General features: G+C 42.9%; 1 protein-coding gene across 2 annotated transcripts in view; it reads left to right on the forward strand.

Moving 5' to 3' along the window:
• The first annotated feature begins 336 nt into the window (after positions 1-336).
• stard15 (StAR-related lipid transfer (START) domain containing 15) overlaps positions 337-14,572 on the forward strand; it is a 40,163-nt gene continuing 25,927 nt past the window's right edge. Inside the window, exon 1 of one of the 2 annotated variants that reach the window (XM_015952593.3) lies at positions 337-927. In XM_015952593.3, coding sequence (XP_015808079.1) covers positions 781-927 — 147 coding nt within the window. In that variant the 5' untranslated portion in view covers positions 337-780. Of the gene's footprint in view, positions 928-981; positions 1,459-14,572 lie in introns of those variants that run through there. The other variant, XM_054739435.2, reaches the window with a different exon arrangement.

Raw genomic sequence — 14,572 nt, forward strand, 5'->3', positions numbered from 1 at the left:
CAGCAAATTGAATTAACATGAACTATGAGCTGAAATAGTTAATTTTAGTTAATAGTTAGTTTTAACAACTGAACTTTGAACCTGTTCATAATTAAAACTAACTTTTCCAATACTGGATTGGAGGGTTTGACTATTTCTACAGGTGCCGCCGTGTCAGCAGGCCTTCAGTGATAACCGTTCAGTACGCAAACTTTTATAAATGAGGCCCCCTATTTAAAGCAGCACCTGAAGATATCTGAACACACCTGAGAAAGGCTCTAATGAGAAGATGAGCAGCCGATCGGGTTTGAAAACAGAATTGTATCACGCTGCAGAAACCGGAAGTACCATAGAAATGGAGGGGGAAGATCTTCTTCTTTTTTTTTCTTTATCAAATGTTGGGTAGAACACGTTCAGTACTCAGACGAACAGTTTAGTTCAAAATGTTTCGGAACCTGACCTGAACGGCAGGCTCCCTGGTGCAATCAGAGTTGAGAGTGACAGGTGACCTCACCTGAGCAGAGTGAAACCTCCTACTTCCTATCGCATGCAAGAGGAGGCGGATAAAAACCGGAGCATCACCTGTTCCTCCTCAGTCCGCCGTGTTCCTCCTGTTCTACTTTGTTCTAGAGCGTAGTCCACATACTTGTACGGTTTAGTCAGTCGACGGCTGCCTTTCCGACTCACCCCTTCTCAGGTCCGGTTCAGCTCGGAGCTCCAGGAGCAGCCGCCGCGTGTCCGCTGTGAGGGCAGCGTGCGGGACGCTGGTGTCGGTGTTGAACGACTCGTGGTAGGACAGAGATGCCGGTTCGGATCCCAGACGACTCGGACTTTTTGTCTTTCAAGGATCAGTGTCTGAGTTTGGAGGGATGGACAAGCCGCTACAACAAAAGCGGAGTGACTGTTTGGTGTCGAGAGGAGGACGCTAACACAGTCCAGAAACTCAAGGTGAGAGCCGCTCTCCTGTAGCTCACCTGACAGGTTTTCACAGTACAGGCTTCTTTGGCAAGTGGAATATTCCTCAGCGAAGTTTAGTAAAACTTAAGAATGGTTTAAGAATTGTTCAGATGGAGACATAAGAGACCAGATCAATATCCCTGTCAAAAGACTTAAAGCTCCAAAACATCCATACAGTTTCAGATATCAGTGCAGGCGTTACTGCAGACAGTTGTTCCTTTAAACAGCTGTTCCTTCAGACAGCTGTTCTCCCTAACAGCTGTTCCTTCAGACAGCTGTTCTCCCTAACAGCTGTTCCTTCAGACAGCTGTTCTCCCTAACAGCTGTTCCTTCAGACAGCTGTTCGTTCAGACAGCTGTCCTATCAGGTGTTCCTTCTAACAGGTGTTCCTTCAGACCAGACCGTTGATAACGTCCTGAAGCATTGCGTTAGTCTCAGTCATGCTTTTTTACAAGCAGTTTAAATAAATACAATATGGTCGGCGTCAGCCTGATGTTTGCAGCCGCAAACGAAACGTTGCAGGTAAACAAACCTTTTGTGTGTTTTAAAAAGAACTGAAAGATGGAATTTGAAACTCAACACAACAAGAACACACCAAATATGTTAAATTCAGTTATTAAAGAAATTTATCTGAGGATTTGTTGTATATTAGTTCTCTATTGTAATAAAAGAACACTAAAAACGACCCCAAATAAGCTTTAAGGTGCATATGACTATTTCTCATTATGGGTTAAGGCCTTTCTAAAAAAAAAAAATAAATAAATAAAAAAAAAAGACAGGCTAAAAGCCCTGTTCCACTTTCTACAAACCAGTTTTGAAATCAAAATGTCAAACGTGGCTGAAAAGTAACAATTTGTTTATTTGCCGTGGTGGCTTTCTTAAATTTGAGGGGGGAAAACATGTAGTTTTGTCTTAGTACTCCATCAGCTACTATCACACCAGTAAATCAAAATGATTTTTAGCCCAACCAGCTAAGTGCATTTGTGATCGGGCTGCAAACAAACAAATAAATAAAAAATTATATATTTAAGAATGGCATTAAGAAATGTACCACATTTGAATTAGCAGTTCAAAAAATGTCAAAGTAACTTGCAATAGGCTTATAATTGGCTAATAACATCAGAGCACGGTAACACATCATTGTTCCTCTTGTAATGTTCCTCTTGTCAGGTGACAGAACAGTTTTTGTATCATTAAAAAAAAGCTATTTAGTCTATTTTAATTGCATTATTCTGTATTTTGTATTTTTACAAAATGAGTCCACAAATTGAAATGCACACACTTCAATGTTTGGTTTTACCTTGATGATGTTTCATATTTAGTTCTCTTCTCAGGTTTTTGTAACCTTAGCCTTCTGAGAACCATATGAATATTATCAGACAGTATTTTTTACTGGCTCTTTGCATGAATAATGCAGTCCTAAATTCTATTTAGGAATTTAGTTTCTGAAATTAGGCATTTCATAAATGTCCCATTTGTGATATCACAAATGGAGAAATTTGCAAAGAACCACTTCTCACCTGTTGAAGATGGAGGAGCGGTGGCTCTACTCAGAGCCCATCTTGTGACGTCACGCTTACAATGTGAACATTAAAACCCCTGTAAAGCTAGTCCACATCAAGACAATTTGTTGCTTTTTATTGCTTTTATTTTGTTGATTACATCATAAAATGGTAATGGCTTCCTGTGCGGTTGCTGCAAGAACAGATGAGGGTGTAAACCTTGTCTTTGGATGGAGGCAGAAGATGGGATGGATAGCAGCTACCAATCAAATGCAGTGAACACTTCTTTCATGTTCATAATTTTCACGAGACTGTGATGAAGCTAAAATGACAAATGTGATGGTTTATTATTTCTTTAGTAATGAAGATCTTATAGGGAGCCTAACGCCGGGGACACACCGGCCGCCGAAGCGCCGCGAAAAGGGGACCGCCTTCATTCGGCGCCCTTGTTATCCTATTCTATAGACCACATGGGCCGCCGAAGCGCCGCGCGCCGTGCAGTAATCATTTCGACGTCTGCTCTATTCGCGAGCCGTGGGTGAACCGCGTCAATTCTGGCAGGAAGTCAAACCTAGACATAAGAGGCAGGCCGGTAAATTTAACAAAATAAAGCATTTCAAAATACAATTCTGCGATAGTCAAATGTGTTTGTAAACAGACACTGCATAAAAGCCACACACGTGTGTGTGTGTGTGTGTGTGTGTGTGTGTGTGTGTGTGTGTGTGTGTGTGTGTGTGTGTGTGTGTGTGTGTGTGTGTGTGTGTGTGTGTGTGTGTGTGTGTGTGTGTGTGTGTGTGTGTGTGTGTGTGTGTGTGTGTGTGTGTGTGTGTGTGTGTGTGTGTGTGTGTGTGACCACGTGAAGGGGATGTGGTTTGGGTGTCTTTCAACCGGAGCAAACAGGATGGAGAGGCAGAAAGTCGTAGGCCAGCTATTAACAACTGGTTCACACCATAGTTTCACACACACACACGTACAAACACACACACGGCAAGGGGGAGGGTGGTGTAGAGGAAAAGAGCAGAGAAAAGATGGAGAGGAAATGGAGGACACCAAGTGGTTAAAAGAAAAACTACGAGGCACGCCTCGAGCGGAGAAACAAGCGTCTGGTCTGAACTGAGGAGCAGCGGGCGAATTTCGTGAGCGCTTCACCTCCCGGAGCTTTGCGGCGCTTCGGAGGCCGGTGTGTCCCCGGCGTAAGTCTCCTCCCTTTCTGGTCGGCTCATGGGTCCCTGAAACATCGACAAAAAGTATGCAAGTCAACGGGGCTAAAAGTGCGATTTTCTAATGCGCTTTGCCGTTGACCCTGGATCACATTTATGTTGTACTGCAATTAAAATGAAAACTAATGATGGGTATTTTGACCACGCCAGTCACGTACTTTGAGATTCATCAGCTTGTAAAAGTTCGTACTGAGCATGACTACAAACCAGACATCGGCACGTCGCATATATGACATCACCACATAATCTCCTCTCCCCTAGCTTAGCTGCTACTTACCACATGGCCAGATTTATGGTGGTTCTTTCACTTTGAAGGAAGGATTTAAAGTTCGCTGAACTTGCAGCCATTTTCCCTTTGTTTTTCTCCGTGTCTGGTTCGATGACGTCACTTTTGTGAAGCGCATTTGTAATCCTGGACTTATTTTCACACAATCTAAAATAAGGTTACCCCCGTTCGAAAATAAGCATTCATCTTTAAAATTCATGGGCATCATGTGTGAAATCCACGGCACATAACGAGTGGAATTAGAAAATAGCGTTTTTAGCCTCATTGACTTGCATACATTTTTTCGTTCTTCTGGGGACCCATCGTCCGGAAGTAGATGGGTGTGACTTAGGCCCCCTATCGAGGAAAGTGCTACTGTCCATTGTAGTGAATTGCTAGACATTAATAATATTGATCCAATGTAGAAGGACGTGTGTGAAAAATGTTATTTATTTAGCATGATGAGATTTTTCATTATCTTGACCAGCTGTGAGAGCAGAAACTTGTCTCTGTAACCCAGCCAGCAACTGATAACAGGTGGGGATCTGCACTTTTAATTCAACGCGAGTGTAAATTATAATGGTTTAAAATGAGGGTGAGAAATCTGGCAATGTCAAAAATGAGATGAAATTGGTGAACACAGCAGCAGGGAGGAGGTATGAGTTGGTTTCTAAGCTAGCTAACTAACTTTTGTAAATACTGCACTCTATGAGCCCCACCTAGGTCTGCCACTTGTAGAGCGCCAGTGGCTCAGGGGTTAGGAGTTTGCCCTGTAATTGGTGGGTTGCGATTTAAAACCTAGGGTTTGTCCGTTCTGGTCATTATCTTTGGGCAAGATGCGTCCCCTTCCTTGTCTGCTGGTAGTGGTCAGATAGACTTTTGTTTGGGCATACGGATGTCTGTGACTCAAATCTCCTCCACTAAGGGTGATGGAAGAATAAGTTATGAAGAAAGCATTTAGTAGAGTAGAATGTACCTCCATAAATGAGTGGAGGCACTGTATGGCTCCAATCATATCTTCTGGTCTGGGCCCTGATCATGATTTTGGTCTTGGTCCTAACCATGGTTCTAACCCCGGGTTTGTTTGCGGTTGGATTTTGTAGAAGCGGAACTGCGGATCTGCTTCTTGTTTTTAACTCAAACATGAAACCTTTGTCTCCAAAGAAACATGATCAGTGTCCTCAGGGACAAAAGAACACACCCAACCTGCCACGCACCTGTTAGTGCTCCCAAAGCACAGTGGTTAATGTAGGCGGAGAAACTAATGAAGGAACAAAATGGTTTAGTGTAAATTAGGACATTTGTAGCAGACTCTGCTCGAGTTTCGACTGACAGGAATTAAAGGTGTAACTGCAGCTCAGCTGGTTGGAATCCACTGATGAAACATGCTGCAGAGCAAACATTTCCTGGGCTTCATCCCAGGGAGGAACACCGCTCCTAATGTCAATATTTAATGTCACCCGGAACCAGAGGGTGGACTGCAGTGCATGCTGGGAACATACAGGAGGAATTTGGTCTGTTTTTTTTTTGTTTTGTTTTGCTCCACCCATTACTCCAGCTGGAGTTCTAAACCACAGCTGGACCACCTGTGACTGGGTTTGACAGAAATGGAACACGAACATGTGACAAGGTTTGCATGTTCGGAGTCAGCTGAGTAGTTTGTGTGAAGGCATCACAGCAAGCTGACATCATGGAAGCCTGTTGGCTCTCTGGTAACTGAGTTTGAAAGACAAGACAGTCTAGGAAACACGGCTGCTCCTTTAGACTGAACAACACTGAAGATCCTGCAAGCGTTGACCCTATTCCATCTGGACTAAGTCCAGGAAGAGCCTGCAGCTAGCCAAAGGTCACTAGAAAACAGCTGACATGCTGTCAGACAGACAGATATGCAGAAACTTGTAGAATTTCAGTAAATAAACACAAACAAAACCTTTGGACGACAAGTAAAGGGTTCTTTTATTTTATGTAAAGACTAAAGTAATGGACTGAATCCTTATGTTGGCCACTTAAAACTTTCTCACTTGGAACAGAAACAAGTTTTCACCAAAATTCTTCCTCAGCTGAAATGTTTCAAATGTCTCAAACTCTTGTCTTTGAAAACTTTGAAAACGTTTTATTTGTTGTTCCTAAACAAAAGGAACACGAATCTCTGATTGCTTTACTGATACAGACTCCTGACAATGCTGGAGTTTTGTTCTGCGCTTAAACTTTGCGGTTTCAGATTTTTGGGTTGGCCGACCCAGGTAACAGGCATGGGGGACTGCAGTGGCAAAGATGACTCAGAAACCACCATGTTTCCATACTTCCTGGTTTTAGTGAACTCAGTGAGATTTTACGTTTTGTACCAAATTCTGTTTTGTTTAATTACATAATTCCTTGCATGTTTTCTGCATCACAAAAATCACTGAGCCCCATTTATCATCTTGGAACAAAAAGAAAGAAGCCAGTCACAAAATGCAGATGTCTCAATGCTGGAAAGAGCCATGTAGGATGTGTGGTGTCTGAAACCTATATTTGAGTACTCCGTGAACCAAAGAATACATAAATAGAATGTTTAAGTACTAAATCCTTTTGACAGATATAGAGTTTAAGGTACTATTTCCTTCATTTTGTTTGCAGGGGAATGAGGCCAAACACGTTTTTTGCATTACATGAATAGACTGGCATCTCTGAAGGACTTGGAAAAAACAGGAAATTCCTCCTCACTCAGTCTTGCTACAGAAACATCTTTAGTTCAGGACTTTTACCTGTAACCAAGTCTCTCTGGACAGCTTTGTGCAGGGATGAAATGGCTGAGTGATAGACTTTATGAATGATTAACAAGCAGCAGAGTTGTGCTGATTGAGTTACACGGAGCGTTTTCCAGTGCAGACTCTCACAATATCTGATGACACAGCTGCTCAGCCGAGCTTGATGCTCCTGGAAGATTACAGCAGTGGAAAAAATGACGTCCTACAGTAAGCAGTCATCTCACGTGGCATCCCCAAACTTGCCACCAGAAAGCGTTAAAATTTTGTCAGGTGAATTTTAATTTTTAGTTTTGTCTAGGTTCAACTAGACCAGTGGTTCCCAAACTTATTTAGCCGCGCACCCCCTTCTATGTCCTGACCATGTCAACGCACCCCCCAGCCCCCACATCAGGGCATGGCTATATATATATATATGTTTAACCCTATTTTAAACAGACAGGGTTAAAAAAATATGATCAACCTTTTTCCCCATCACTTTCATTTTTTAAATAGTAATTAATAAACATTCAATACCATTACAATTTCCTTTGATTTAATTTTAAATAAATATTGAGAGTGCCCAGGTAGCACATAAACAATGCAATTTAACGTTTTTTTAAAAGTGGGAATGTTTAACCTGTGCGGCCAGAGCGCTCTCCTTCCTTCTGCTCTGCATAAACCTGAACTGGTCACCTACTTGTGCGTAATCAAATGTCTATAGGGGAAAGATGGAAACGATATAGCCATGAGGTTCACTTTTGCGTCAGACCGACTTATTGCTGTTTTATGGTGTGGCTGAATCTGCGATCCGCTGCCACGCGGACTGGAATAACAAATGCTGCAGTAACATGCTGTAAGGTTCAGAGTCACTGGCTGGAGCAGACCCGACTTTAATACGTCATCCCAAAATAGAAGCTAATATCTTAATTTGACCTTCAATGAAAAATGTTATGAAACCTCAGAAGCTTTTATCACGGAGGAGACAGCGCTCATTTCTGCCTTCAGTCTGACGGCGCGCCGGAGTTTGCGCAGCGTGCGCTTATTGTGTGTGTGTGTGTGTGTGTGTGTGTGTGTGTGTGTGTGTGTGTGTGTGTGTGTGTGTGTGTGTGTGTGTGTGTGTGTGTGTGTGTGTGTGTGTTTTCCACTTCAAACACTGGTCTAATCAACCAGACCAGTGTGTCCAGTAACATATTAATGTTACAATTAAACAGTTTCACTTCATGTAGGCTAGGAACATTTCACCTGCCGTGGCCCGACCGCTTCTGCTCCATAAACTTTGTGCGTGATCAAATGTCTCTACAGGTGCTTTCTGAGCTGAAGAGGCTGTTCTGCCTCAGACTGGATGCGTCATGCGTCTCCATATTAGAGACAGGAACAAGCGCTATTCAGCCAAAGTTTCATAATCAGCGAACATTTTTCCAAGTGACACATCCCTCAGAGAGACCGGGTTTCCAGACCGTTTCAGTGGGAGGAAATCTTAATGCATGCGCCGTGGTTCTGCGCTGCGCTCCTCTCTAGATCTTCAGCTCACTGTCCACCGTGTGCGCTCCGATCCACGTTGAGCACAGTGTCCAGTATAAAGCTCTGATTTTCTGATGGGAATCATTTCTTGATTGATTTAGTTACCTCCGCGATGTGCGTAACGATTAAAATGTCAGTTCATCTGTGTGTGTATCAGTGTGCGTCGGGGTAATTCTTTCAAAACAACCAACATCCTTGAGTGTATCCGTCAAAATAAACAGTCAAATGTAAATATCTGTAACCTGCCATTTAAATGTTTTACCTTCTTGTGAAGATTGTTGCAAAGAGAAACAATTAAACTTGATTAACCCCAGAGCCACGCGCACTGCGCTGTACTTCCTGACTGTAAATGAGGGGGAAACGATTTAATCGGATCCTTTTCTTTTCAACATGGTTTAATGTAAAGTTTAATTCAGTACAAACTTTAGTTACACCAATCTAACGAGACAAGAGCCTGGATTTGTATTTCTGAACAGTTTAACGGAGACATGCATGACGCGTCTAAAATTCGCACCTGCTCCGCTATTATGGAAATTAAACTAACAAGATGAATAACATCAAATAATTTTAGGCACAGACAACATCCCCCACACTTTTGAAATTCTTGCAATGCGCCTGGTGCTAATATAATAATAAAATAATGCTAAAATGCTCAGATGGGAATCATTTCTTGATTTATTTTGTTACATCCACAATGTTCTGTGTGTGAGGTTTACAATGTCAGAACACCTGCATGAGACAGGTGTTAATTACAATCTGCCAGAATGACTCGCCACCTTCAGATTCCTCCAACACCGTTAAAAATGATCAAATACGGAACATATCGGCGTGTACAGGCCAGAGTGCTGAAGCTCAGCGCACTGTTATTATGAAGCTAGGGCACATGCGGAGGACACACACACACACGTGCGCGCGCAAAATATACTTGCTTTCAATTACATTTATTGTGCCCACTTACTTTTTCTTAGGCCCACCCACAAATGAGTTTCTTGCTACGCTAATGGTGACATATGACAGACTTCTCTGAGCTCCGCAGCCATTACACTTTTCACCTCGTGCACCCCCAGGGGTGCGCGCACCACACTTTGGGAATCCCTGAACTAGACAAACTGAGAGTAGTTCCTTCATGTTTGTGACTCAGTTCCAGAGTTTTTATTTATTTTTTTGCTCCACAGTCCATCCATCCTTTTTCGTCTGCGTATTTGGGGTTGGGTCACGGGTCAGTAGCCTAAGCCTAAGCAGAGAAGCCCAGACTTCCCTCTCCCCAGCCACTTGGGCCAGCTCCTCCGGGGGGAAATCTCAAGGCATTCCCTGGCCTACCAAGAAACATAGTCCCTCTAGCATTTCCTGGGTCTTCCTTTAGGTTTCCTCCCAGTTGGACGTGCCTGGAAAACCTCACCAGGACCAGGAGGCATCCTAACCAGATGAGTGAGCCATCTCAACTGTCTCCTCTCAGTGTGGAAGAGTAGCGGTTCTACTCCGAGGTCATTCTTTTGGTCACTACCCAAAGCTTGTGACCATTGGTGAGGGTTGGAACATGGATCAAATGGTAAATTGAGACCTTCACCTTCTGGCTCAGCTCTCTTCACCATGACAGACCGATAAAATGCCCGCATCACTGCAGACACAGCACTAATCTGTCTGTCGATCTCATACTCCATCTTTCTTTCACTCGTGAACATAGACAAGGCCCTGAGATACTTGAACTCCTCCACTTGGGGTAGGACCTCATCCCTGACCTGGAGAAGGCATTCTACCCTTTTCTGACTCAAGACCAAGGTCTTGGATTTATAGAAGCCGATTCTCATCCCAGCTGCTTTATTACTTGGGCAAAAGCTGGAGATCACGTTCTGATGAAGTCCACACGACCACATCATCTGCAAAAAGCACAGACCTGAACCTCAGGCCACCAAAACAAATTCCGTCAACACCTTGGCCAAGTCTAGAAATCCTGTCCTTAAAAGTTTTGAACAGAATTGGTGATAAAGGGCAGTCTCAGCGGAGTCCAACTCTCACCGGGAATGAGCCTGACTTACTGCCGGCAATGCGGACCAAACTCTGAAACTGGTCTTACAGGGACCTGACAGCCCGTATCAAAGGGTCTGCTACCCCATACTCCCGGAGTACCCCCCTCAGGGCCCCCGGAGGTATGCAGTCGAACGCCTTTTCCAGATCCACAAAACACATGTAGATTGATTAAGCGAACTTCCACACACCCTCCAGGACCCTCCTAAGGGTATAGAGCTGGTCCAGTGTACCACAGCCAGGACGATAACCACAATGAATCCGAGGTTCAACTATCTGACAGACCCTCCTCTCCAGAACCCCTGAATAGACTTTACCATGGAGGCTCAGGTGTGTGATCCCCTTGTAGTTGGAACACACCCTGTGGTCCCTGCCCCTGTTGTCCATGTGATACTGCAGAGCTGTATCAGCCAAACCAGCCCTACGACATTTAGAGCCTTAAGGAACTCTGAGCAGATCTCATCTACCCCTGCCACCAAAGAGCTTTTTGACCACTGAACTCCACAGATTGGAGAGCCCAACCCAAAGTCCCCAGACTCCGCTTCCTTACTGGAAGATGTGCTGGTGGGTATTGAGGAGATCTTCGAAGTACTCCACCCACCGATCCACAACGTCGCAAGTCCAGGTCAGCAGCACCATCCCTACTATAAACAGTGTTGTTAGTGCACTGCTTTCCCCTCCTGCGCGGAATCTCCTCTAAGCCGCATGGAAGTCTTGCTCCATGGTCTCACTGAATTTCTCCCACTGCTTGGCAGTTTTTAGCTTTCTGGGTTTATTCATAACTTTTAAATCCCAGCAGTTCAGTGCCTTTAAAAATCTGGAAAAACCTCATGAACAACAGGCCAAAACTTCCAGAATCTACCCAGAACCTCCGCCCAGTCACTGTCCTCTCTGCCGTGAAGACCGGTTCATGACGCAAACAAAACCACAAGCATTGTAGAGGCAACTGACTGACAGCTCTATCAGTTGACAGGGCGGGCTGACATCACAGACAACAAGTCCATCATCTAAATATTTCTCAACAAGAACAGAATCAGACTTTAAACCAAACACGTAAAACAACTAAGACAATTATTTGAACTAGGGTTGTCACGGTAACCGGTGCAGCGGTAAACCCCGGTAAAAAAGTTGACAATAACCGTCTTGTTATATTATCTCGGTGGATCATCGTGTTATGTTGTTGTTTACAACTAGGGCTGTAGCGAAGCCTCGACGAAGTCGACGGCTCGATTCTAAAAATTTGTCGACGTCAGATCCGGAAGTCGACGCACCGCGCCCACTTGTTGCATCCCCAGGAGTTTGTAAATAGAGGAAGAATCTGCCTGTTTTTCCTCTAGTTCGCCCTCTTCTCCGCCTTCACTAACATCTCCGCCAAATACCGAAGACCCGGAACAACGTCCGTCCACTACTATATTATTTTCCTGTTTTGTCCCTTCGTCTCCCGGCAACGGACAACAACTTCCGGGGTCAGATGCGCTGCTTCGTGTCTATCGCAGATGTAGAAAATCACCGGGAGCGCTTCTCCCTTCATTAAGGAGCTTCTTTCAGACATGAGGAGAGCTGTTTTGGTGGTAGCAGTCTCTCCTCCGTGCTGGTCTGTTTGCTGCTGGGTGTTTTTGGTTTATTTAAACTTGGTAACTTGAACTTAACCTTGGTAAAGCTACTGTTAGCATCTTCGCTAACAGCTTCTTGCGTTGGGATAAGCTGTTACGTTTTGGTTTAGAGTTCATCTTTTTTGTGGTGTAGATCTCCCTTTTATTACATTTAGAGTGTTGTGGGTTTTCGGTTTAGTGTAAAATATCACCTGAGTTTGGTTTAACCCGTAAGACCACTCGCCTCACGCACATAAGTGACCAAAACAAAGCAGCATGGAGACACTCCATCTTCTACCACCTCTCAGGCAGCAGCCTGCACTCCCAAGTTCTACACGTCACCAGAACATAACCAACCGCAACACAATAAACGCAGTGTTATACAAAATGGAAGGCCTGTAGTGTTTATTCTCTTACAGTAAGAATTTATCAATTTTTTTGAGGAATTTATTTGAGATTTTCTGGTTTTTGTTAATTGTGCAATAGAAAAATAATCATTAGATTAATTTTCTAAATAGTCATTAGAATAGTCGACTATTCGATAAAATAATCGTCAGAATAATCGTTTTAAAAATAATCGTTTACCCCCAGCCCTATTTACAACCAAAACTTTCTTGAAGCTAAAGCTGAAATAATGGCCAAAGGAGGAGACAGCAGCGCGCAGGACATTTATTATCCCTCAAAGAAGACAAAGTGGGAAGTACGGGCATTTTTTGGATATCTGAAGAATGCCGAGGGACAGTTGATAGAAGACGGCTATCCTGTTTGCAGCACGTGCAGAAAAAGTGACTTTGAAAGGCAGCAACGCTTCAAATCTCATGACCCATCTGCGTGACCATCACCCACAACTCTACAGTCAACGCAAGGCAAGCTAACGTTAGCGTTTTAGCTAAAATGCGTGATCCGAGGATTTGGGTTGAGGGAGAATGCAACGAGTTGCTATATAAAGCAGCCGCAGCGCCGCTACCTGCATATAAACCGTGTCGCGGACACCCCCATGTTGAAATGACGCTATGCATTACGGGGCTCCCAGGGGCAGATAAGAGTTGGTCTCTCTCCGAGAATAATTATGAATTTAACAATGATTACTGCCTGATGACATTTTCCCACATCTGCAAAGCTCACTGGAAGGACACAAACCGAGGACAATGTTTTCCTGATGTAGGGTTTATTACTCAAGTAAGGGTAAAAAAAAAGTATCTGATTAGAAGACTACTTGAGCACTGAGTATCATCTGATCTAATATTTTTAAAATGATGACATCAAACAGACAAAAAATAAGACGTTATGGGGAAATATTGGTATTTTAAAGACTAAAGGGGAAAAATGTAAACGAATAACATCATTACACAATAACACATTTTAGGCTAAATTTAGACACAAACTAGGACAATATTTTCCTGATATACAGGGTTTATGTAGTTGTCTGAAAATGTAACGCGTTTAAAAAAAACGCGATAAACCGAAAACCGTGATAATTTTGGTCACAATAACCGTGAGGTTAAATTTTCACACCGTGATAACCCTAATTTGAACATTCCGTCTGTTTCACTAGCTATTCCGGCTCTTGCTTCACTTCCTGTTTAACTGCTCCATGCCATGAATTTGCAATATTTGCACATACAGTGGTATGTGCAGAAGGGGGAGGGACAGTCAGATGGCTGTTTGGTGGATGGTTTATAATTCGATCAGTAACAGTGGAACATTCACAATGATTGGATTAGTTTTTTCAAGGATTGCAAATTTCTGGAGTGATTAGAATAATTTTTTTTAACAAAACCATTTAATTTGAGTGCAATCGGTATGTGATGAACATTTTATGCAATACACTGCTTCAGAAAAAAAACATCTCATACCCCACCTTCAAGATGCTGTTTGTTCTTTCTTTGATTTAAATGTAACCACAGGCTTGTCCCAGTTGAAGCTAATCACAGTAAAATGTAATACACATTTTCTGATGTGTTACATAAAAGCCTGTAACAACAGTCCACAACAGATTTCACATAATTATCAATGCCTTCTTTACACTAAATTGTTTAATTATGCAAGTGTTTCTGTGTAGTCTGCGTCATTCCTTTCCTCTTGGGCATTAGACTAGCTAAGATGAGCTGTTTTCATGGCACATCACATTTTGGGTTAAGCCTTCTTTTATTCTTGACTGTATGCATAGCAGCAGGTCTAAACGCATCTTTGTAAGTTCACTTTTCTTTCCTGTTAACTTGGAAAAGTGGGGTCTGTCCTTACACACCTGTTGTAACACCTGTTGTGAATAACTGATTCTTTCAGTAGATCAGTATCAACTTCTTGCCATTAAAATTTTTTCTGCAGCTTTTATCAGCTCTTCCAATCGTATGGGATGCATAAGGTGCCAATATTTCATGTTTGATAGAACTCTTACTGTAAAAATCTTCTTGCATGAACTCTGCAAGTATCTAATCTGATGCAGTTTAACTTCCCCATAAAGGGATGAATCTGCAATAAACATTTCAGTAACTATGACTGTCTCACTGGCTTTCAGAAATAAAACAAATTTTACACCTTAGTAGTCATCAGTAAATGTCAGTGGTGTACTTTAACTCCGCTATTCTTAACCACGGCTCACTTTTGGGCTGCCAGTGCCGACCAGAGGTCTGCAAAAGTAATCAATTACGACCAGAGAAATTATCAGGTGCACACAACTGGTGCACATGCACACCAAAAATAATGCGTAGCAGGCTGTATTTTTTCTATTAAATTTTATTTTGAAACAAATGTTTTTTTAACATTTATTTTACCAGCAGAT

The sequence above is a fragment of the Nothobranchius furzeri genome, chromosome 1 (assembly GCF_043380555.1).
Source record: "Nothobranchius furzeri strain GRZ-AD chromosome 1, NfurGRZ-RIMD1, whole genome shotgun sequence".
Lineage (NCBI taxonomy): Eukaryota > Metazoa > Chordata > Actinopteri > Cyprinodontiformes > Nothobranchiidae > Nothobranchius > Nothobranchius furzeri.